The sequence below is a fragment of the Cydia pomonella genome, chromosome 1, assembly GCF_033807575.1.
Source record: "Cydia pomonella isolate Wapato2018A chromosome 1, ilCydPomo1, whole genome shotgun sequence".
NCBI lineage: Eukaryota > Metazoa > Arthropoda > Insecta > Lepidoptera > Tortricidae > Cydia > Cydia pomonella.
The window spans coordinates 44,276,307-44,303,298 of NC_084703.1; the positions used below are offsets into that span (position 1 = coordinate 44,276,307).

The 26,992-nt window shown below is 37.2% G+C and overlaps 1 protein-coding gene across 3 annotated transcripts in view; it reads left to right on the forward strand.

Annotated features, from left to right (window-relative positions):
- Window positions 1-23,646: 23,646 nt before the first annotated feature.
- The window catches only part of LOC133524885 (aquaporin AQPAe.a), a 128,141-nt gene continuing 124,795 nt past the window's right edge, over window positions 23,647-26,992 (forward strand). For 2 of the 3 annotated variants that reach the window (XM_061861049.1, XM_061861068.1), the window contains exon 1: window positions 23,650-23,966. In XM_061861049.1, coding sequence (XP_061717033.1) covers window positions 23,945-23,966 — 22 coding nt within the window. In that variant the 5' untranslated portion in view covers window positions 23,650-23,944. Of the gene's footprint in view, window positions 23,967-26,992 lie in introns of all 3 variants that reach the window. The other variant, XM_061861034.1, reaches the window with a different exon arrangement.

Sequence of the window (26,992 nt, forward strand, 5' to 3'; positions counted from 1 at the left end):
CACAACCACAACAAAAACGTCTACCTATTTTGGGAATTGCAAAATTATTATTAGTCGGTATTTACGTTTTGATCGTTCTTTGATGATGATAAACTTGTTTTTGTAAATTGGAAGCCTTAGGAATGTTGTTTTGTTGAAGTTTGTTTTGTTAATTACGAGTTGTAAACAACAAACAAATATTATGCATATATTAACTATGCGAAATGGACATCCCAGAGAGAATTTGTGTTAAAAATTAATGATATCATAATTCTAGATAATTATACGCGTTCCAAAATTGAAGCGCTTACATTGACATATATCTAAGGACGGGCCTTAAGGGCACTTAGAATGGTGCTAGTTCAGCGGTGTCACTCACGAATTCGAGCGATATTCTGCTTATACTGACTCTAGTTAGGTACGGTCGCCATCAGATACCTATATCGCAGAGGCCAAATTACTCACAAATATGTGAACACGCTTTTATTTTCAAGATGTTAGAGTACGTGTTCTGATATTTTTAAGCACCTCGACCGCTGTATCTGATGGCCACTGTACTGGGATGCGAACAGGGATTGACCACGATGAGCTAATTATCATAACAATTTCCTGTTAAGTTGTAATGTATTATTGTATTATAACAATAAACGGTCACGCTGGCCGATTACGCCAGTAATAATGTAATTGTTACACATGGCCGAGAAAAATTACTATAAGGTTAAAATGCAATTAATTTCTCAGTACACCATTATGCATGTGCAGTCTCCATAAAGCTCTATAAAATGACTTAAAAGACGTATATTTTCTTGTAGAATACGTCATTTAGTACATTGTCTATGGATAACAATAAGTGAGGTAGATTTCCGTGTTTCTGGGTACTGCCGTGTTCACGGAAGACATCTTGTTATGACTGATGCTTCGCATTTTATCTTGAATCATGGAATGTTTATTTATCTGCTCGTAAGTCCCAACGTGTATTACAATGTATACTCCATTTCAATATAATTAGAACCACGCATAAATCAAATGAAGTAGCATTTCTACAAAAAGTTTCAAATTAAATAAGTTATTGGCACATTTTTGGTACAAGCTTTTATCGCTGACTGTACCTTTATTTCCACAGGCAACCAATACTCATCGAGACAATTCTAAAAACCCCAAACACAATTAGGTTGTGTTGTTTTATCACAGAGTTCCTATGGCCACCTCCTGTCTCCATCATCAGATCAGCTCGATGGTACAATAAAATTGCATTGTCACTTGACTTACAAATGTATGTAAATTTTCAGTTTCATTGGAAATCGGGAAGCCCTCTTCCCGATTCCCGAAAAATTTAACTTGCTAGATTAGATCCGTACAAACATACATAAATTGCAAGTTACATAAAAGCTTGTAACATAGGAAAGTTTTGTATGATAGGCTTATGGTAGTTTGGCAGTGGGGGGAGCAATTTTTCTTGGGCATAAGGACATGGGCGGAGGCAGGTATAGGTAGGGGGGGGGGGCAAAATTTTACATACAATGTATGCCCCTCTGCGGCTCCCCCCCCCCCAGGCTTCCAACGATATCAACTTCCCCCCCCCCCCCCTAATTCACTGGCTGGCTACGCCCTTGCATAAGGATGATGATGGTGACCATAAGCCTGATCGAATCGGATCGGTATGAAATTGCAGTGATATTTTCCTGATCAGGGTGAATTTTGCATGCGCCGATGCGTGAATGAATACACAACGTATTCTAGAAAAGACTTCAATTTTGTCATTTATCATAAGTCAGAAGCTCTAAGAAATACATCCATAAAGGTGGATAATAACAGTCGTACAGTCAAGGTACTAAATATAGACTCGGACAAAGTGACAAAAATATGTACACATTACGTTTGTCTAGGTAATAAGGTCGTGTGTATATATTTTTGGCACGAACAAAGGTTACGAACGATATTTAATGCCTTGACTGTACATACGCGTCGTACGTGTGTACATAAGCGAAAATTATGCGATTAAATGCAAAACATGTACTTAACAGAATAATTAGTACGTAGCCCGCGCTTCTATTTGAATGAAACGTGGAATTAAGCTTTATCTATTGTTCTAATATTAGATTAGAATACGTGGATCGTGTACGGTCAACCAATTTGATTCCTAGGCCACTATAGAACCATGTCATAATGACTTCTACGACAGTGCTTATTGAGTGATGCATGTCATGCATAGAGTAGTTAAAGCGACAAGGTTCTATAGTGGCCTAGGATTCAAATTGGTTGACTGTACGCTGGACGTATTTAATTTCAGTAGCAGTTCGTACCTTATTATTAGTATTTATTTATTTAACCTTCAAGAAGAGAGCGTACTCCCATCTTAAAGGCCGGCAACGCACTTACAACCCCTCTGGTGTTGCAGGTGTCCATGGGCGGCGGTAATCGCTTACCATCAGGTGATCCATCTGCTCGTTTGCCTCCTCTACCATAAAAAAAATACAGTGGTATTCTTAAAATAGTCGTATCCCCACAAAACTCAACAATGAGTTTGACTGTGGGGTCGCCAGTCTCTACTTATGTAACTTAAATAACTTATTTTTTTTTTATATTTTTTTTTTATACTACGTCGGTGGCAAACAAGCATACGGCCTGCCTGATGGTAAGCAGTCTCCGTAGCCTATGTACACCTGCAACTCCAGAGGAGTTACATGCGCGTTGCCGACCCTAACCCTACCCCCCCTCGTTGAGCTCTGGCAACCTTACTCACCGGCAGGAACACAACACTATGAGTAGGGTCTAGTGTTATTTGGCTGCGGTTTTCTGTAAGGTGGAGGTACTTCCCCAGTTGGGCTCTGCTCTAGATCTGGAATGACATCCACTGGCTGTGCCCTACCACAAGGCGAGATGACATTCACAATGCCCATACCTCTCTTTTGGACGTAGTTTAAGGACATACCCGGGTCCGGGTCCGGGTATTGCAGCTAATTGCTCAATGAACGAAACTTATGACTATGGCATTGTTTGTACCTATTCAGTAAAATACTTGAGTTATAAATGTAACCAGTTGTCAATATCAAGTAAATACCAAATTAAAATATTAAATTTTCACTTGTAATAAAAATTTCTTTATTTTTTTCGTACTATAATTGTATACACTAGCTATCTCTGGTAATAAAACAAAAAATCCATTAACCCGCATGTCATATCAATGTGGTTCAGTGAAGGGGACGGACTGAAAATCAGCGCTGCGCAATCAATTTGTAATAAAATGGCTGACGCAGCGTACACTGAGTCCGTTCCTTTTGCCGCGCATGCCTATTATTATTATTTTTAAGTGAAACATTGTATTTTGTGTGGCAATAAATGGTTTCTTATTCTTATTCTTAATTAATTACTACAATGTATGAAAATGCTTTTTTAACATAGATTTAAATTTAGTCTTATTATTTTCACCTCTTATGACTTCAGGCAATCTATTAAGTATGGAATTATTTTCCCAAGGGTTCTATCCCCGAAATAGTTATTAATTCTAGGAACGGATAGATTGCCTGAAGTCACAGCCTTTGTGATGTAAGAATGATTAACTGGTGTAAGGAACCCGCTGTGTTAAGCTCTAGGCAGCTAGGGTTATTTATCGCAAGTATATTAGGTATTTATGTTTTAAACTAACTGGTAAAATATTGCAAATTTTGAATAGAAGCCTGTATACCTTTTTCTTTGACTTAGCCACAGTGCCAATAGTATTGAGGTCCTTAGAGCGAGACCAGGACAAGTCTGCAACGATTTTGGTAGCACATGTCATTTCATTTCATATAAGCTTGACGTTTAAAATAACACTTGCACTGCGTGTGCTATCAACATCGTTGCAGACTTGTCTTGGTCTGGCTCTAGCGTCTTTTATAATGATTATCACTGTGACTGTACCAGTCACGTCTGAAAATATCGATACGAAAAATATGCCAAAAATATGTATACACTACCTTAAAATAGGGGCAATATAGTCGTGTATACTTAGTTTTGGCACATTTTTCGTATCGATATTTTCGGACGTGACCGTACGAAATGTACTGAATCTGAAACTAAATTCTTTGACTGTACGGGCCATCGTACGTGGAGTACGTTTTTTATATTTTTTAAAATTAGTTTATAATCATGTTATTTCAAATGAGAGTTCTCTCGAACCTAATAGAAGGAAAAACTAGCCCGTCCGATGGAGAGCTACAATTCAACAGACAGACAGACAATAGCGTCAAACATTAAAAATAATAGGCATTATTCTACCTACCATATTTCGATTTACAGCATTTTGATTTGAATTAATAATACACATTGCATTGTATTGTATTTAAAAAGGTAAGGTAACATAGGTAAGTAGTATTATTCATAAAATATAAAAGATTCTATTACCATTATATTTCAATTCTATTATCTATTTTTATCACAGTCCTTAACGTTTAAAGCTGTTACATATATCATTATGATTTATGGATATCGTCTCTTTGGCCGCAGGCCTACCCCAGTCATCTCCAAGTGTCTTCAACTTGAGCTTATATTCTCAATACTGTCCACAGCGTCGAAAATATCTGGAAGTCCCCGCTTTGGCGTAGGTCTCCCCCAGTGTTCTCCAAGTGTCTCTATCTTGATCTTGAGCTAATCTTCTTCATACTATTCCACAATGTTGAATATGTCTGCCTATCGTGTAGGGGTGACCATGGCTTTCGTGTTGCTTTTTCTTTTGGTGGGTTCCATTCTATGATTTTCCTTGTCCATCTTATTGTCTTTTATTCTACTAATAAGACTCATATAAGACTCCTCTTTTTGCATCGGGGTTTTAAAATACTTTCAAACGAATAACCGTACTATGACGTAAGGAGATCCTAAAAAACTGTACTTTACTCGTAATGTAAACCAGATTTCTAGGTCTAAATCAAGGAAGCGCTAAACCAGAGCTTCAACATGCATCTCGCATGCCCAGGGGTCGAATTATTCAAATTCGTACGCGTCGCGAATACAATGCAAATCCTTGCAAATTATTACTATAACACAGAACCAAATAAACTTAATTCGTTCAATTAGTTTATCCAATAATGGACCCTAAGGCGTTGAATTAAGTGTCATTTCAGAAATTACTACATAATGGTGTCAAGCTCTTTAGTAGTGAAAGACTTCTTATAACCATGCTAATAAGTTGTAACTTGGTGCTTGGACAATATGATAGTAATTGTCGCATACTCGTATGTTGCGCGTGTATTTTTGTAATTAATATCTTGTCTTATGGCGTTATGGTGCAGTTTTGAATGAAGAAAGGAATATCGTAGTTAGTTTGAATGATATAATAAAACTTATATGTTACGCTTGGGTTAAATTGCCGTATACGAGGTTAATGTTAAAGTCGCAATAGAATTTATAAAATACGACCCTGCCGATCCTGGATTTAAGAGGCAACAGGAGTTATCATTTCTCCGTACAAACGTACTCGACTGTTTCCTCCGTGGTTTTTGACGCTAGAGCAATAATTTTTTCAACACAGATTATTATTATCAATATCTGTGTCAAACTGTTTTGCTTTTTTCCATAGTTTTGTTTCTTAAGGTACTAGTGCACTTTATATTTCGCAAAAACCGCCGCAAAGAGAAGCATTTTATTCAAAACTGACATCAATTAGCCTTAAAAGTCAAAACAGTCCGACACAGATAATTTCATTCCAACTCAATTATATTAGGTTAAGTAGAAACATCGTTTTTAGAGATTTTTATGCAGGATATTTTGCCTAACCTAGCGTTGTCATCGCACTAGTTCTTTCCTACAAAATCCATTTGGTAAACGGTAAAAGAAATGGAACAAATAGTTCCAGCATTCTTTACACTTTGCAATTACACTCTGCATCGAGGATGACTTTCAACTTGATTAGTAAGTAAATAAGTATTCGTTATTACACCAACAATTATACATTTTATATACAATTATAAGCGATCTTGATTACTGAATCTACGTGTAACATCAACTAAAAAGATTACACGAAAACGAACAACAAGTATTTGACAAATTATTGTATTGTTATGAAACAAATTTAAAAGTGGAAAAATTACTGTCTTGGGTGAGACTTGAACTGACGGGCTCTGGATCGATACTCCAGCGCTCTGCCATCTGAGCCACCAAGACCTCATCCATAGGTAGCAAATTTTCCACCATATGGTTCTAGGGGACCCTAGCGACATCTACCATAAGAACGTTACACTTAGACGGCTACCGGAGTTCCAAGTTATATTGGAAATTCACCAGTAATGATGTGCTACCCACACTAAATTAATTTTTAACAAGCAGAAACGTCTGCGAACGATGCTATTAAACTTAGAATAAATTTAAAAGTGGAAAAATTACTGTCTTGCACTCTTGAGCGAGACTTAAACTCACGGCCTCTGAATCGATACTCCAGCGCTCTGCCATCTGAGCCACCAAGACCTCATCCATAGGCAGCAAATAAATTTTATTCAAAAATTTAAAAAATAAAAATTCTTCTTAAAACTTTTCTTTTAAATTTATTCTAAGCTTAATAGCATCGTTCGCAGACGTTTCTGCTAGTAAAAAATTAATTTAGCTATGTAACACTTAAGTTTATGTTTAAGTTTCTTATTTTACTCCCTTCCCATTTTTTTGCATTAACCATAATAGTTCATTGTGCAACGAGGGGGGTATGTGAAATTTTGGAAGCGAGGAATTAAAGACCCGAGTTTGCAATATTCTTACCCCCGGAGTTACACACAATGTTTTTCATCATACTTGCGAAGAAAAAACCAATTTTTTAGCGAAATAATTGTTAAACACGGTGACATATCAAACGTTCGACTGACTTGACAGTATTTTATAAACAATGTCAATCGATCTTGATTTTCCTGAGGAGCAAATGTCTATATTATGGAAGGTACAGGTAAGGAATGACATCTTCATAGGCAGAACTGCTGCAAAAGTGTCCAGCTGTCAGCTATGAATAATAGTTTCAAAACTCTCCAGAGTAGCGCTAGAGTAGCTAAGAACCTACGCGTTATTGACGGAGTGAAGTGCGCTGTCTGTGATTTGTTTTTTTTTTAAGTAGTCTAGGTATTGTAGGGCCACCTTTAAGGTTTTTTGTCGGACACTTTTTGGTACATGAAGATTTCATTCCTTACCTCTACATTCCATAGTCTATATAGGCATAAAATGGTATACTCGTAAGTAGGTGTGAACACGATTCATTATTTAATCTCGTATTAGTTGACACTGGTGCCACTGGTGCCAGGTCGCACTTATTAATAATTATTTATAATTTTCCCTGTTCGCTTGGCACGAGATTGTGGCCGGAAGATCCGGTGTAACTACATGTGTTGATGGAATTGCCAGAATTCTAATGATGAAACAGCTTTTGTGATTTGAAAATCTTGTAGTACTATCGAAGAAAAAGTTAAAATAAGACGGTACCCCTAGTGTAAATTTGATCGACATCATAACGTGACGAACGCGTTTGCGTTAAGTCTCATTTTGTATAGGATTTTGAGTTTCCAAAACGTCCCGCTTGGCGCGCTCTTTCTAAATCCAATACAAAATGAGACTAAACGCAAACGCGTACGTCACGTTTCGAAATCGAATTTATTTACACTAGGGGTACGGATAAGTGCGACACGCCCACCGAGGGTTACTTTTTAGAATTTGTTGTTATAGCGGCAACAGAAATAAGTCATGAAAATTTCAACTGTCTAGCTATCACGGTTCATGAGATACAGCCTGGTGACAGACGGACAGAGAGACGGACAGGTGGACGGACAGCGCAGTAAAAAAAAACACCACTAAAGAATTTTTAATTATTAAATATGTGTTTTGCTTCTAATTTTTACATTAGGTAATCAAGAAATCCAAAAAAAGTCAAACGTAGCTATGGTTAATATGCATCAAATTATGTAAAAATATTTTCCCTTACGTCAGTAACCAGAGAGGAAAATGGGGACTACGTTTGTTTGGAGATACGGCCGTCCCCTTTTCTCTTGATCACTCTATTTACCTTTGAGAGCTTGTTTGACCTCTGTACGGCTGTCACGAGTTTTGACTCGCACATCATCTCGTTTACATCTCGCTTGCATTAATGCGAGTACGAGCGAGATGCATAGAAAGTAAGTTACGTAGACGTGACTGAATTATGTCAATGTCAAAACTCGTGATAGCGGTACTGACTATTGGGACAGTGTCCATTACTGGGACATTCACTGGCACAACTGGGTACTTGACACATGTTGAATATTATAATAATATTTAGCTAAATGGATAGAAATTGAGCCATCCATTATAAAAAAAGGGGAATTTAAAAATACATATTGAGATTATAAAAAAATACAGGCTCGAAAGACTTTTTTTTTTCTTTCAAAAAGAAAACGGCTGTATTTTTTTTTTACTTTTTTCTTCATTAATATTTTGTTTTTCTCTATGAAAAAAAAATATGTTTTGGAATGTCCAATTTGAGGTCTTTCAAATGAGTACAAACCTACTTTGAAATTTTGCCCCCTTTTCATACTCGTATTGGGCATTTCCCATAATTAATAAAAAAAATACTATCGATAGCTTAAGTGGTTCTCGAGATATTTAGCGATGTGAGAGACGGACAGACGGACGAACGGACAGAGTAGCACCATAAGGGTTCCTTTTGTACCGTTTTGGAACGGAACCCTGAAAACTGAAAAGCGGCCAAGTGCGAGTCGGACTCGCCCGTGAAGGGTTCCGTACCATTTATGACGTATAAAAAAAACTACTTACTAGATCTCGTTCAAACCAATTTTCGGTGGAAGTTTGCAAGTTATGTCCATCATATTTTTTTTTTAGTTTTATCATTCTGTTATTTTAGAAGTTACAGGGGGGGGGGGACACATTTTACCACTTTGGAAGTGTCTCTCGCGCAAACTATTCAGTTTAGAAAAAATTATATTAGAAACCTCAATATCATTTATGAAGACCTAATATCCATTCCATCCACACGTATGGGTTTGATGAAAAAAAAATTTTTCGAATTTCAGTTCTAAGTATGGGGAACCCCCAAAATTTACTGTTTTTTATTCTATTTTTGTGTAAAAATCTTAATGCGGTTCATAATACATCTACTTACCAAGTTTGAACAGTATAGTTCTTATAGTTTCGGAAAAAGTGGCTGTGACATAAACGGACAGACAGACGGACATGACGAAACTATAAGGGTTCCGTTTTTTGCCATTTGGCTACGGAACCCTAACAAGTAGCCAATTTGTATATCCAGAGAGCTATTTAATTAGGGAATTGGGTATTTTATATTAATTATTTAAATATATTAATATTATCACCGGAAATACCAACGCATGCCTAAATATAAATCGGCACAGGAAATGAGTAGAATACGGTGTGATGAAGCAAAATATTTAATAAGTACAAATGTACAAAATACGTATTATGGGATTTTCTTGTACAATCGACCTAGTCGTGCAGTAAGCCTTATTTATAACCGACTTTAAAAAAGGAGGTTATCAATTCCATCATTTTCTTTTCGTATGTATGTTACCTCAGAACTCCGTAATTTCTGAACAGATTTGGAAAACTTTTTTTTGAAGTAATTACCAAAGTTGGTCCCATTTGTGTCAAAATCCAGTTCCGATGATGGGATCCATGAGTAATTCAGGAACTACCTGTTTCCTGTTCCTGTTCGTGTTTAGGACGAGGGTTTTCATAAATCATAAATCATAAATCTTTATTTGCAATAGATATAGTACTAACAGATCTTAGGCTAATATATACAGGTCCATGTATCTAGACTTAAAATAAGTCATGCAAATTTTACATTTTTAGCTTACTTGCTAATAACCTATTAAATACTTCCATTAGCAAAATATTCAGTGGTACTATAAAAACATTTGTTAACCAGCCAAGTAAAAAGTTTGTGCCTTAATTTTTTGAGGGGTAGTTCCCTTAATTGCTCTGGCAAATGATTGAATATCTTAATACACATGGCATAACAATTTCTACCCCTCATTGCAGTGTGCATTTTCTTTTCATTTTTAAGTTTTATATGCTTGGAAGGTATGAATACATACTAAGGTGCATTATTTTGACGACCTGTCTGGCCTAGTGGGTAGTGACCCTGCCTATGAAGCTGATAGTCTCGGGGTCAAATCCTGGTAAGAGCTTTTATTTGTGTGATGATATTTGTCCCTGAGCCATGGGCAGATAATTAAGAAGACCAAGAGTGCTCACTCCATACAACGGTTTTGTTACCAAAAATACTATTATTTTCGTAGTCTACATCTAGCGTCAAGTAGTGGAACTCTCATTACTGCTACTCGACAATAGATGTCGCGGCAAACAAAAATTCTAATGCTCAACGATTTTCCGCTAATATTGTAACTAGAGTAAGCGGAACTCAATTTTCAACTCCTTCGCTTACTCTGGTGGCCATGGGTGTTTTCTATGTATTTAAGTATATGTCGTTGTCTAAGTACCTACAACACAAGCTTTATTGAGCTTACTGTGGGACTTGGTCAATTTGTGTAACAATGTCCTATAATATTTATTTATTAATAAGGTAAATTCGAAAGCGGGTTTATTTTTAAAATGGCAAATTCTACTAAATTTGAAGTTGTAAAACAATATCACGCAAGCCGTGCTTTCTGTTAGAGGTATTTAAATTATTGTGTGCACGATCTATTTATAAACTTCTTTGAATTCCAAACCACATGTATCTCGGAAAACCCTCTGAACGCCCAGACGCTTTCGTGTTCCTTCCCAGAAATATTCAACGATCGTCTTTCTCTAAGCTTAAACTATTTCATCACTAAATTATTACTTATCGACTTATGTTAGAGTTCAATTTGTCCTGTACTTGTCCAAGATGCACAATCATTATTTTGGTATAGGTGCAACCTATAGTGAAAATTAATACCCATCAATTTATGTACTTGCATTTCTCACACAAAATGCAATAGTCTTTATAATTCTTGTAATGCAATTATTACTTTGAACGATGTAAATAATATTTCTTTGTTAATTAATAAACAGGAAAATTATGTTATTATTTGTATATATTAACGTAACTAACTTTAATAGTAACGAGGTGTAATAACTAAAAATAATAAATAAAAATTATGAGTATACTTCAAAAAACAGCCCAATATTATCGGCGAAACGAAAGGCCACAGACTTCGCTAGTTCGGTCACATACCTACTCAGAATGGGAAAGGATCGGGCTGTCAAGAGGGCGTTCTTGGGACGACCGACTGGTAGCCGTCCGGTGGATCGACCCAGGTACCGTTGGGAGGTCAGTGTGATGGCGGATCTGCTTCAGCCTCGCCTTAGTAAGTGGCATCAGGAAGTTGCGCGGGATCGGGACAGGTGCCAGGATCGCGTATTAACCGTGGTCCCAACTGCTTTATACTACAGTGGGTCCACGGGTATCTTTTTTTACCCGTTGTCCGACCGTTCTAAACAGGGGTCTACGGGTAATTTATTTTAACCATGGTCCAACCGCACTGTTTCTTTCAAAAAACGTTTCATTCACAACTTAACAAGACGGAGCATCAGTTCTGCCTATGGACATTGCGTTCCTTAACTCTACCTTCCACACTTCGGGGAAAAAAGCGTAGGTAGGCAGGTTAGGTTCGTTAGGTAGCTTCAGATGCCCGAAGGGCAAACCGCCCAGAAATAGGAGCGGGACTCCGTCTAGTTAAGTTGTGAAGGAAACGTTTTTTCAAAAGAAACAGTGCGGTGGGACCATGGATAAATTAAACGCCGATATCTCGAAGGCGGAGGAACTTTTAGTACTTCCCACGTATATGGGCATTCAGGCGATAAACATATATACATAGGCGTACATAGGCTACGGATACTGCTTACCATCAGGCAGGCCGTATGCTTGTTTGCCACCGACATAGTATAAAAAAAAAAAAAAACATAATTTGGTACGCAACTTTGACAAGTAATATCTCTACTTTGTAATTGTAATTACCATGTTGTCCTGTGGGGCATTCCAGAAAAATGATCGGCACGTGACGCTATTCTTTAAACACTTAAGAGTCCCTGGCAAGCTCTATCGAATCCTTCCCATACAAACGGATTGTCGTTCTCATTTTAAAACTGCGTGTTGGATTGTAATGAAACTATGCACATAAAATGACATGAGGTATATCTAGTCTTTTAATTAGTTTACATAGCTCCAGTTTATAAAACAAACGAAATAGAGCAAAAACAAGTTTGTATGAAAAACTTAAATTCGCTGTATTATTTTAACTATGGTATTTGAAGCTACATAAACTAATTCCAGTCCTGTTATCCTATTGTAAGTACAAAGTTTCAGAGCAATCTAGTTTTAAATGAGAGCGTAACTACGTTTCTATGGAGAACCGAGCTTGCTGGGAACCCTTAATAAAGCTAGCCGATATTTGGCCTGATAACGTTTGTTAGCTTAGCTTTAAATTCAACTATATATATAACAAAATTCTGCAGGGTTCTGAAGTAGCTGCCACACGAGTCACGTCCTCGACAAAGTAGACCTATTTGTGGAATGCCCCTATTTCAGTTTATAGCATGCACTTATAAATGACATGCTCCCACGATATCCTTGTTCGCAAGTACTGTACGAGATAAACCATTGGTATACCTTACGCCGTTGCATTAAGGTATACAATACAACAGTCAGTTATGTGGACGACAGTAAATACTCCTATCTCCGGGGCCCAGTAGGTGGATCCGCGGGTATTTTTGTTCAATTGATAACAATACCTAATAATAAAGAGAAGCTTTTATATATTTATTGTAAACAAGTGTATGGACTGCTTGATATTAAGCAGCCACCGCAGCCTATAGGCGCTTGCCAACTTGTTTGCAGCTCTAGTGGCCGCGCGCGCGTTGCCGACCCAACAAGCTTACAAGAATTTATCCATGGGAGTACTGGCAACCTTACTCACCATCAGTAACACAACACTATATACCTGCACGGTAAGTTTGCAGTGCTATTGTGGCTGTGGTCTTCTGTTGCCGACCCTACTAGCTTACAAGGATTCATCCTTGGGACCACTGGCAACCTTAGTTACCATCAGTAATTCAACACTATGTACCTGCACAGTAAGTTTGCAGTGCAATTATGGCTGTGGTCTTCTTTTGTCAACCCTAAAAGCTTACAAGGATGCGTCCTTGGGAGCACTGGCAACCTTTCTCACCACCAGGAACACAACACTACATACCTACACAGGAAGTTTGCAACTTTGCAGTGCTATTGTGGCTGTGGTCTTCTGTTGCCGACCCTACTAGCTTACAAGGATTCATCCTTGGGAGCACTGGCAACCTTACTTACCATCAGTAATACAACACTACGTACCTGCACAGTAAGTTTGCAGTGCAATTATGGCTGTGATCTTCTGTTGTCGACCTTAAAAGCTTACAAAGATACACCTTGGGAGCACTGGCAACTTAACTCACCATCAGGAACACCACACTACATACTTCCACGGTAAGTTTGCAGTGTTATTGTGGCAGTGGTCTTCTGTTGCCGATCCTCCAAGCTTACAAGGATTCATCTTTGGGAGCACTGGCAACCTTACTTAGTAACACAACACTACTAGTACATACCTATTTACACATTAAGCAGTGTTATAATGGGTGTGGTCTTCTGTAAATTAAAAAATAACAAACAAACTTTGTATGTACAGTCAGCCAAAAAAGTAGTTTGTACTTTTCGACTCTATTACTTGACAAATAGAGTCAAAAATTGGTAAACCACTTTCTTGGCTGACTGTACACTTATTAATAAGTCTAAAATTATTTAGACATGTAAAAGTCTGTAAGTGTCAGAACGAAAACAAATATAGATAAAACTATTATAAATTTATCCTCAGATATGTATAGGCTATAGGCTCTTCAAGGTCTATATCATTTTAAGATTAATTGAAAGACAAGAAACACCATCATTGGACCTTAAGTCTTTTCCATAAGGTTTCCGATCCGTCTGCCAACACGATGGTGGTACATTAACTGACCTTGTACTATCCAAACATCAGATAAGACCCGGCGCCGACAAAGCATGCATTGCGTCATTGTTATCACTTCGCTACTTTCTTTTGTTTGACCACGGTGTTGATTTTGCGATAATCTGTTGGCTGCTGCTTGGTTTATGGCAATTACCCCCCGTCTCATAAAATTAAGCTTTTTGTCTAAATTTGGCATTATCTACACTAAATGTCAGCAAGCTCGGTTGCTTATACAAACGTAGTTACACTCTCATTTAGAAACGACTAGCTAAATTGCTCTAATATTTGTATTAACTTTTAATAAGTATATGTAGCCTCAGATACCATAGTTACAAATACAGCGAATTTAAGACTTTCATACGAGACGACCGGTTTGGCCTAGTGGGTAGTGACCCTGCCGACGAAGCTGATGGTCCGGGGTTCAAATCCTGGTAAGGGCATTTGTTCGTGTGATGAGCATGGATATTTGTTCCTGAGTCATGGGTGTTTTCTATGTATTTAAGTATTTATAAATATTTATATATTATATATATCGTTGCCTAAGTACCCTCAACACAAGCCTTATTGAGCTTACTGTGGGACTTAGTCAATTTGTGTAATAATGTCCTAAAAAAAAATATATATATATATATATATATATATATATATATATTATTTTTACTCTATTTCATTTGTTTCAGGTGGATCAATATAAACTAAATGCAGTCCTAGATATACCACATGTCATTGTATGTGCAAAACTTACTTTTAAAATGAGAACGTAACTCCGTTTGTATGGGAAGGTGTAATTCGACCGAGATTGCCGGGGACTCTTAATAAGACTCCGCAAAAAATATTACTGCTAAGTTTTTTCATCTTTTTGAGTCCCGCTTGTTGGACATGGGCCTTTTCTCATTGTTTATAAGAGGGCTTGGGCTATAAGTCTCTCTTTCCCCGTGTGGATTGGATATTAAACACTCCTTTCAATTGCATATGTATGCTAGTTTCCTCACGATGTTTTCGGCCCGATTTGAAGAATGAGATACGATAAAGTTAAGTTCTCATTTAGATATCGTTTGTATGTCGTATATTTGACAGAAGCAGCTCGATTCGGGCAACCAATGTCACTTTGACGTTTGAAATATCGTAGATAGATTTTATTGGAATCACAGCGGAATTGAAATAACGTAAATTATGACATGTCGTTTAGTTATCGACATTTTAAAGATCTTTCCAAGATCTTAAACGTGTCTTAATCATTCTTCAAATCGGGCCGTTTGTAAATATCAAATTGTATTACAAAGTCCAAAATTAATTAATTACTTATTTTAGGAAACTGTACGAATCAACTTAGCTACCAATCTGACCATGAGGTTTTGACCGCCATTTGTCATTGCTACAAATTAGCAAATATAAACCTAGTTTTGGCCAGAAGAATGCTTCGAACGGGCTCAGGAACGCTTCGGCCCCAGTTTCATTTCGTCATCTCCATAAATCGTCCGCAGTGTTATGTCGTCACCCTACAATTCCTAATTCGTAACCTTCCTAACTCGTCCACTTTCTTATATCGTCAATACCCCATTTTGTCTAAATTCCTATTTTGACCATAGTGCCAACTCGTCCAATATCTGATATCGTCAATATACCATTTTTGTCTACGTTCCTATTTCGACCAAAGTGCCAACTCTAACTGAGTTAACTCTGCATTCTAAAACCATAGCGAGCATCCAAAAGTCCCAAGCCTAACTATTACTATGCTATGTAGTTGACGAGTTGGCACTGTGGTCTAAATAGGAATGTTGACGAGTAAGCACTATGGACGAATTAGGAGTGTTGACGAATCGGCACTGTAGTCTAATTAGGAATATAACCAAGTTACTACAGTGGCCCACGTAAGAAAGCGGGCGAGATAAGAAAGTGACGATATAGGAATGCTGGCGAATCGGCACTGTAGTCTAATTAGGAATATAACCAAGTTACTACAGTGGCCCACGTAAGAAAGCGGGCGAGATAAGAAAGTGACGATATAGGAATGCTGGCGAATCGGCACTGTAGTCTAATTAGGAATATAACCAAGTTACTACAGTGGCCCACGTAAGAAAGCGGGCGAGATAAGAAAGTGACGATATAGGAATGCTGGCGAATCGGAACAGTAGACCAAATGCGAATGAGAACTACTTAAGAAGTTGACGAAATGAAACTGAGGCCGAAGCGGTCCTGAGCCTTCGAACGTTATATGAATAAAAAAATGAAAATTTAAATTCTGCAGAAGATAGAAAATAGGCAGAGCACTTGTGCCTTTACCTTACATACCTACCCGCCTTATGTTGTGTGAGTCTATTGTTTGTGATGTACTTAATTGATCGCTAAATAATCAGTAAAGCCTGACCCAGTAATATATGATCACGCGCCAAATTGCGGAATTTCGTCAGAACTAAATTTTTCATACTAAACTGGACTGTCACCCTATACATGAGAATACAGCGCTCTCTTGACAATAATCATACATATTAATCATGTTTATTTCTGGTCGGGATTTACCACCAGTTTGACACTGACATTCACGAGCGTGTGCGTAACTTACTTTCTATGCATCCCGCTCGTATTGGCATATTAGTGTGAGCGAGATGTATTGAAAGTATATTATGAAAGACTTTAGTGAATATGTCAATCTGCTAAGGCAGTCGTGGTTAGGCCACATGCTTCGAGCAACACCGGGTTCCGACAGTTCCGACACGTCGGAAGGGAGGAGCCAAAGCGATATCTTACCGTACAAATGGTTCTGCCGTTTTTTGCGGGGGGAAACGTGCACACAGTCGCACTTCTCACTCACTAAATACAAAAACCAATCTGTAATGACGACACAGATATATAGAAAATGACACACGAGTACTTAACACGCACCGCCCTATGCCCAGTTGGGAATTTGCTTCGGCAGAAGGGAAATAGTGCGAATACATACCGACTCCCTTTTATATTATTTAAGTTTCGATTTTAATTACCTACGATTTTCATGCTAGGATTATTTTTTCTCGTCTCTTGTTTACCGAAATAATAAAAATGTAACAATACCTATTCAGATGAATCTATTTCACCATCAACAGCTCTCATCAGACCTGATGGAAGATCAGATAAAATATCATGACATGACATGATTGTCGAATGACGTCACGATGACGAGTCATGTCTACAGTAGCGTATAATTAACATTTCCGTCCATTATTTCGTTCTTATAGCTGCATTCTCACCTCATTCGGAAAAGCACATTTTTTGCATGTAAATAAACAAAAAACTGGTATCTACTCGTAATAATGTTTTGTATACAATGTGGCGCGAACGTTCCAGCGGTGTAAATGTAAACGTTGTCCCACGCTTCATCCTGCCAAATTGATTTAACATGATGAGTGCCAAGCTCCCAAAATCCTATACAAAATGAACCCACCTAGCGGGTTCCCGGCTAAGATAAACATTGTATAAATTTATATTTTGCTCGGGCTAAGGGCGTCCGCTAGCTGGCGCGGGTGTACGGCGCGGGCGACCGCCCGCGGATTACATTATAAGAAAAAAACGACAAACGCGTCCGCGCCAGTTAGCGTTAATTATTCTTTTTTCGACAACCCCTAAAGTGTAAACATTGTCCCACGCTCCACTCCGCCAAATGTAATTAAGGGGTCATGCATGTGGGTTAAGACGGACCTTAGTTTACTCGGGATAAGATAAACATGAGATTCTCTCTTTCCCTAACACAGACAGAATCACAGTTCGTATTAGAAGTACCAATCCGATATCGGATGTCGGATATGGTCCCTATAAGAAAAACAGTTGTTAGGGAGTGCTCTATGACATGAAGTCCGCCTTTTTTGTGTTATCTATCATTTTGTAGCAATAATAATTTCTTCAATGAATACATAAAAATACATATGTTATACATTTTACTTGAATCTGTCATTTAATATCAGACCTGGCAATGTGAAAACGCTCATATAGCGTTATTTTTAAATGCCTGATCGAACCTCCAAATCGAACAATGCATTGATTATCGTTTGTGACTGATCCGTCATATCCACGTTTGTGTCAGAAAGAGCCAGCAATAATATTAATAGCAGAGGTTTGCTAAGACTTATAAGGGAGTTATACTACCGCTTTTTTTAACAAGTTAGAGTCGGTTTAACAAGTTTGTCAGTATAAAAAGGCGCGAATTCCAAATTATCTACGGGACGATTATTATTATTAGAGCTATTGTGGGCATTTGAGTGTCACGTCGACCAAGCAGTAATCTATTGTGACGGCCCTTTAAAGTTTATTACTAATGCCCGTTGAATCCAGGAATTCTAGATTATTTGAGCCGTAATGCTCTGTACCTCATAGGGTTGCAATACGTGGCGCCTTAAGTAGGTACTTCTTTTTGACATTAGTGGTCCACAGGAACAGAGAATATGCATTGCAGTTTCCTCTGACTCCTGGCAGAACCTGCATGTCGCATTATGTTTGTAACCAATTTGAAACGTGTAATTTCAACTTATAGTGTCCAGTCAATAGTCATCGCACAGGTTTTGTGTCTTTTGAGCCTTAGAAGTTCTTTATCAGTTTTGCTGTTGAACCCTTTGATTAGAGCTTTTGGGATACTGATCCTACATCTCAACCAGCCCTGTATGGTGCTTAGTGAGCGGTTCCAACGTTGATTTATGGTTTCAGTCATATGTTTGATAAAGGAGCACATGTGAGGTGCATAGACGCTCGCTATGTGCAGTTGTGCACGACTGTCATGCAACCTAGCGTCCGCAAGTCTAGGGGTAAACGTCAATTCACTACATATAAAACTACTCCAGAACTAAAAACTACTGAACGGATTTCCATACGACTTTCATCTATCAATAGAGTGATTCTTGAGGTAGGTTAAGGTATATAACTTGTTAAGATTTTGTGTGAATTGGTTGAAATATAACGATGTTGTCGGTAAAAATCACGCATGCTAGGAGCTTTAATCTAAAATGCTGCCTAATCCGTTTGAGCGAAAACAACCCAATGCATGGTGAGGTTGTCTATTTTTCATAGGTTTACAAAAAAGCCCGCGATGTTGAATGTCTCTTTTATGGATATCTTAATACTATACACATTTTCTTAACTTCTAGAAAAAGATCACTTAATATGTGGCATTTGCCTATTATTTTACACTGTATAATATTAATACTGTATAATAATTATCAAATTAAATACGTTAGTTATATCAAGAATTTCACACAAATTACAATGGTCCCTTAAATCATACAATTTAAACGAATATTTCAGGAGTAATCGTAAATTAAAGTTTCATTTCGAGCCATATAACTTGTACAAAATGTTAAGGACGCTATCCGCAGTTAGTTAAACATTTTACCACCTTATGCGATGGGATCGCTTTACTTACCCCCGCCATACACTTCGCACGTAGCCAACACTATCACTTGCCATGTCAGAATGCCAGTCAGTCCTAAGTTAGCTTAAAATCTGACTCTAAGTGTTGCTAAGTAATATTCTTGTATTACTGTCGACTAGTTGTATAACTTATTAACAAGTTTCAAGTCAATCAGTTATCCAATCCTGCGGTGCATTGTTCCCCGTTATCATAAAATGTGTGAAATGGTAGGTAGTTATCATTTAGTAAAAGTAATAATGATTGACATTTTTAGCTGATAATCGGAGCTAATCATTAAGTAAAATGAAGATTATTACTGATAAAGTTACAATGTTTACAGGCATTAATTCGGGCATTAAATCATAGATAAGCTACTGTGTGAATTATGATCTAATTGTATTATTTATTTGTGACCGCGGCCGGCAAAAAGTCCCACTTTGTCGCTTGTCATAAGGACGCCTTGTCCGGTTATTCGTACAAAGATATAAGCAAATCTCGACCTTATGGCGGCCGTGGTCACATTTAGACTGGAACAGGGTCGGTATCAGGTAAGGAAAATCTGCAGGAGATAGCTTTTGTTTTTTGCAAGGCTCGAATTCTGGGTGGCGTTAGTATACAATTGAGATCACTGAAATTTCTTCATCAACATCTAAATCTAAACATCTTTTTTTTTTTTTTTAATTTATTTGAATCAAAAGAAGATTACAAAAAGCCTTAAACTACTAATCTGCCAAACTGCAGTACAGTTTGTTGGCAGACTGAAGTAGCGTATTTTGCCGGGTATACACACTCGTCGAGAGAGCCAGAAACAGGCTAAGAACGAGTCTTCTCGTCTCGCCGTTCTGGGTCGGAGCGGTGCCGAGACTGCGAGAGGCTCTCGACGAGTGTGTACAGTCGGCATTAGACTCCAGTAAGTATCAACAATATCTGACAGCTTAACAAAAAGAAATATGTCTCAATATATAAATATATGTGCCGTCCTGACGATTTTTTTTTCCTTACCAGAAACATTACAATTACTGAGCCTCAAGCAGGCATGAACTCACTGTATACACCAAAGTATAAGGGTTAAACTATTTGACATTCCTTTCTAGTCATTCGATTTCGAATCGTAATTATTATTGTATAATAATAATAAAAAGCTTATAAGCTCCAGGGGTGGAAGTGAAAAATTGCATAAGACGCGAGTTGGCACAGTGGCTGCTCGCAGCCACTGGGTAGAAAGCGGCGTACACCTCTCGACACCCCTGAGCCGCTCACACCGGTGTTGCCTTTGAGCCATCCTAGATGTCGCTTTTTCTGGGGGCCCATCTTGTGGGGGCGAGTCACCGTCTGCCGGAAATAAAATTGAATACCGTTTTATTAGGCAGGCGTCCGGTTTTTTATCCCATAGCCCAGTATTTAGTCCATCGCTTTCACCCAATAGCCCAGTTCATTTTAGATTCCAACAACTCTCAAATAGTCCTTACACCCTGGCGGGTGCTGCCTCTGCGTGCGTCCCATGACACGGGCAAGGGCAACATCCGCTAGGTGTACCCCTTACATTTCATTAAAGTGTCAAAAGGGCCTCTACGTGTTGTCTTCGGCTCCGCGCACGCCTCCCAAAGGTCCGGGACACCATTGTTCTGTGATGGGAAAGACATAAAAAGCTTTATTACTTCCACACATACTTAAAACAAAATAAAAAAAAGACTTTCGGGTAAAAGCCTTACCTGCTTATTCATAAAACTTTACGGGCCTGATTTAGTTAAGTTATGTTTTATCCCTTTCTTATAAATACATAAGTCAAAATAAATAAATAAATATTATAGGACATTATTACACGAATTGACTAAGTCCCACAGTAAGCTCAATAAGCCTTGTGTTGAAGGTACTTAGACAACGATATATATAATATATAAATATTTATAAATACTTAAATACATATAAAACACCCATGACTCAGCAACAAATATCAAATAAATGCCCTTACCAGGATTTGAACCCGGGACCATCGGCTTCGTAGGCAGGGTCACTATCCACTAGGCTAAACCGGCCGTCACAAATGACAGATAAAGACAAACGATACATAGCCCATTCAGGCCAGTAACGTGTTTATGAATAACGGCATTATTGTATACCGAAGTCCAACAGAAAAAGCAAATAATGTAAACAAATGACAACTTTTGTTGGCATTGGATGATTGGACATCTAACCTAAAACAAATTATGGACGTTGATTTCACTGAAATATTATAAACAATAAAATAATACAAAAAAAATATATAAATCATGATTGTCGTCAAACAGTGCGCGATTACGAAGTATTGAAGGTAAATTGGTCTGTTTACATTATTTGCTATTTCTATTGGACTCCACATTAGAGATGCGTTTTGTTGATTTAAGGGTTAAGACGCTATTTTCTTGAAGGGCAAGAGGAGTACGCTATTTTCTGGATGGGCGAGGGGAGTACGGTATTTTCTTGAAGAGCAAGGGGAGTACGCTATTTTCTATAATGGCAAGGGGAGTACGCTATTTTCTTGAAGGGCAAGAGGAGTACGCTATTTTCTTGAAGGGCGAGGGGAGTACACTGTTTTCATGAAGGGCAAGGGGAGTACGCTATTTTTTGAAGGGCAAGGGGATTACGCTATTTTCTTGAAGGACAAGAGGAGTACGCTATTTTCTTGAAGGGCAAGAGAAGTACGCTATTTTCTTGAAGGGCGAGGGGAGTACACTGTTTTCATGAAGGGCAAGGGGAGTACGCTATTTTTTGAAGGGCAAGGGGATTACGCTATTTTCTTGAAGGACAAGAGGAGTACGCTATTTTCTTGAAGGGCAAGAGGAGTACGCTATTTTCTTGAAGGACAAGGGGAGTACGCTATTTTCTTGAAGGGCAAGGGGAGTACGCTATTTTCTTGAAGGGCAAGAGGAGTACGCTATTTTCTTGAAGGGCGAGGGGAGTACGCTATTTTCTTGAAGTGCGAGGGGAGTACGCTATTTTCTTGAAGGGCAAGGGGATTACGCTATTTTCTTGAAGGGCAAGAGGAGTACCCTATTTTCTTGAAGGGCGAGGGGAGTACGCTATTTTCTTGAAGGGCAAGGGGAGTACGCTATTTTCATGAAGGTTTGAAGGTCGTATCGGTCCATAAATGCGGCCTCAATTGTATACCCTGAAAACAATACAGCTTGGTTCTTTCCCAGGCTGAATATCCGCCAATCTGAATATATGCCAAATTTAATTGAAATTCCGTCAGTTTTTGTTTAAGGAACAAACATTTCAAAAATACTAACTTTACATTAGGTATAATATTAGTGGAATTGGGACCGTGCGAAGTGCATGGTGGAGGTAAGTAAAGCTATCCCTGCTATAGTAAAAATTAGAACTAACTGCGGAGAGCGTCTTTAAAATTTCGTACAAGTTATATGGCTCGAAATGAAACTTTAATTTACGATTACTCCTGAATATTCATTTAAATTGTATGGGTGTATGGGACCAATTTAATCTGTATGAAATGCTTAATATAATTGACGTATTTAATTTGATAATTATTAATACTGTATCCGTGTAAATAGCTTTGCAAATGCCACATACATACACATACATAGAAGTTAAGAATGGGTATAGTAAGTTATCCTTAAAAGATAGACATTCAACATCGCGGACTTTTTTGTAGACCCATGAAAGAGAGACAACCCCACCATACATTGTGTTGTTATAGCTCAAACAGATTAGGCTGTGTTTTCGATTAAAGCTCCTAGCTAGCGTGATTTTTACCGACAACATTGTTATATTTAAACCAATTTACACAAAACCTTAACAATACCTAAACTTTCCTCAAGAAACACTCTATTGATAGATGAAAGTTGTATGTAAATCTGTTCAGTAGTTTTTAGTATTGGAGTAGTTTTATGAGATGTAGTGCATTTACTTTGTCTCCTACACTTGCGGACGCTAGGTTGCGTGACAGTCGTGCACATAGCGAATAGAAGTAAATCTTGGGACTTATAACAAATAGATAGAATAGAATAGATAGATAATCGAATCGAAATAAGAATCGAAGAGTAAAGCAGTGGTCAATGATGGCAAAAATCAGCTAAAAGTACGTTTTTTTTTAAACGGTTTTTCTGTTAGATTTCATAAAAAAACGGGAAATCCTGACTTGTTGCAAAAAATTACTTATACTCGTCTGATCACCAACCTGCTACATGTAGTGTGTACCTACCTAATTTCACCAAATCCACCGTCCAACTTTCAAAGTAAATTGGTTATGACAGACGGAGAATCACCCACGCTCTTGTTGAGCACGGAAGCCCAAAGTGCAAGCCATTTACTTTTGACGGCGACCGTGCGATGTCACTGGTGCGATCAAGCGTTGCTTTACTATGGCAGTTAAATTTTACTCTATTATATTCCTGGCAGTGATATAAGCATCATCCGTCACCATATAAACCGTATTTATTCAACTATTTACCACTTATCGCCCTAATAAATATATTCACCGGGAGAAACCACTCGCAGTCCGAGCGCGGCATCGAGCACACGCGGCTGAAAAATCGTTGTAATTAATTCATATTCTATCGCCGTACAACAGAAGACGTGTCGTGATCCCTGTAGTGACGAACGAACGAACACAATGTCTGCCAAGAACACGCAAAGTAAGTTTTGAAATAGTTGGAAAATGTTCCAATTTTTGAAATTGGAATATTTTGATTTTTACTTTTTCTGTTTACTGATTTTTGCCAATTGGAACGAAAGTGAATTGATTCGAATTTTAATACAGTAAAATAACGGTTTTTTTCGTAAATTTTATCGTTTACGCATTTTATACAGAAAGTTATAGCGACTTCTGAATTCGAGCGATAATAAGAATGTTTTGAGATTCAAACGTTTAAATAATAACGGTTACATTTGAATTCCTTACATTCGAAATATAGGCGTTTAGCATAAAGTCCCTTTCGTTTCAACGAATCATATTATTAATATTGTGGAAAAAAGATACCTACACAATTAAGTACTATATTACTCGTCTAGAAATTAATTATTTTTTCGGATTGTGTAACGAAGGCTTATGTAATTTTATAGGTAGAAACATGTACAAATAATTTATCAATTAGCTATATTGTAGACGTATTAAATCGTTATAGAAACAATTACGAATGGCAGCGAATGTTTTTTTCAAGTATTTTAATTAAGTTATACTTAATAATTATATGTATAGGAGTATGTAACATTATTCATGTTGTTATTTCAGCCGTTTTATTAAAAACCAATGCTAAATGCTTTTTCATATTTAAGAGTAAAGTAAAAAGGTCACTTTGTGCAGAATTTCCGAAATAATTCGTTTTATTGCTTTTCTTAAATTCTTTCGACTGTTCTTTTTAAAAATTATTTAGCTATTGCGATAAATGAAGAAAGATTCACACTCTGAAGTCAAAACTGAACTATTTTTTTACGAAGCATGATATGATATTTTCTTTTTAATTTGGTCCTTATTTTTGAGATTTAATGAGGAATATTTAAGAAGTACTAGCTAGCGTGGGGACTATAGCCCAAGCCCTCTCGCACATGAGAGAAGGCCTGGGGGCCTACCGCGAAAACCGAAATTCGCAAATTGCGGGGATCTTTCTCTTTTACGTTTACTAAGACGTAATTAGAGTGACAGAAAAATTCCCGCAATTGACGAACTTCGATTTTCGCGGTTATAGGCCAGTGCCCAACAGTGGGACGTATATAGGCTGAATTATTAGGTATTAATTATTTATATTTAAGAAGTAAACTGACGTCATTTAAAAAAAACAAGAGCATGTCGGGCCACGCTCAGTGTAGGGTTCCGTAGTTACTCTTCCGTCTCTATAAGCTAAACTGGAGCTTAAAGTATAGTAAATTGTTAACCAAGGGATGAAACGGTACCTTTCACCCGAGTTAAACAAATAGGCAAATTTGCATAATCAGTACCTAATTAAAGTAAGTCTTTTTACTATGAAGGGGAAACTTTTTGCGATAACTCAAAAACAGCTAAACTGATCATGTGCTCTATAGTTTTCATTTAATGTCTTTCTTAAGCTCTACTTCCACGATTTTTTTCATATTTTTTGGACCTATGGTTTAAAAGTTAGAGGGGGGGACACATTTTTTTTTCTTCCGGAGCGATTATCTCCGAATATATTCACTTTATCAAAAAATGTTTCTTGAAAACCCCTATTAGTTTTGAAAGACCTTTCCAACGATACCCCACACTCTAGGGTTGAAGCGAAAAAAAAATTTCACCCCCACTATACGTGTATAGTGGAGGGAGGTACCCTAAAAAAAATTAAATTTTTAGATTTTATTGTACGACTTTGTCGGCTTTATTGATTGATATATCCATGCCAAATTTCAGCATTCTATCACTAACGACCACGGAGCAAAGCCTCGGACAGACAGACAGACAGACAGACGGACATGGTGAAACTATAAGGGTTCCTAGTTGACTACGGAACCCTAAAAAGGCAATTTAATGTTCTACAATTGTTTCAATTAAAATGTGCAGATGGAAATTGTTTACAATTCACCTGAATCAATTGAATAATGCAAATTCACGATTTTTTTTATCGATAATATATTTTGTTTTGTTTTCCGTTTACAAAAATATTATTTAAATTAACCATATTAAGTTACAAATATGGTTAGTAATATTACATTACGATACAAGTGCGAAAAATAGGAAATTAGCAATGAGTGGCGGTAAATTAAAACACGACCGAATGGAGTGTTTTAAATCGACACGAGTTGCGAATTACCTATTCGCACATGTATCGTACAACGTTTTACAGTACATACCTATAGCCCTTTAAATTTTCGACATAATTACGTACTGTGATGGTTATCGCACTAGAACGGTAAAGGACAACATATGTGCTGTAAAAAGTATTATTTTTTGTTAATTACCTAATAGGTATCTAATTAATCGTTATATCACATATCTATTAAAATAAGCATTAATACACGGAAACGAAAACATAGTCCACACTTTTTGATTAATACCTTTTCAATTATAATTACTACGCAAAAACTTTTTGATAACAAAATCTATATCCCTAATGAGGTACAAGGAAAAATACATACAACACACATAGTTACTATGAATAGATTCATTTATCCTTGATTGCGCGGTTTCCTCTTGTCGTGTTATCAAACGTGCGAACACGTTAAATCCATATATGTACGGACTGAAACCAAATGTCCATGTTTGTGTTCAAGGTCAAAAATATATAGGTATTTTTTTTATATTGGGTGCTATAACAAAATTTAGTTAAATTTGGAATTCAAAAAGAAATATTGAGATTATAAAAAAATACAAGGTACAAAAGAAGGAAAAAAAATTGTTCTAACTTTCTTAAAGAAAAATGGTACCATAAGGTTCCTTACATTTTATTGTCATTGGCAAATTCTGAATCAACAATTATGAAAATCCATTTAGGGAATCATGAATAAATAAAAAAAAAACAACATGATATTTACTTACATAGGTATAATTTATTTATTTCATTAATTAAAACCATTAAAGTTCACAACCATAAAATATTACCTTGTAAATCTTTACAAGCTACGATTAAATAGTGTTAATACAAATAACTCATAATAAGTCCTATTTTATTGCAACGCATTAATGCTTTTACGGCCCGATTCAAATTTTAAGATA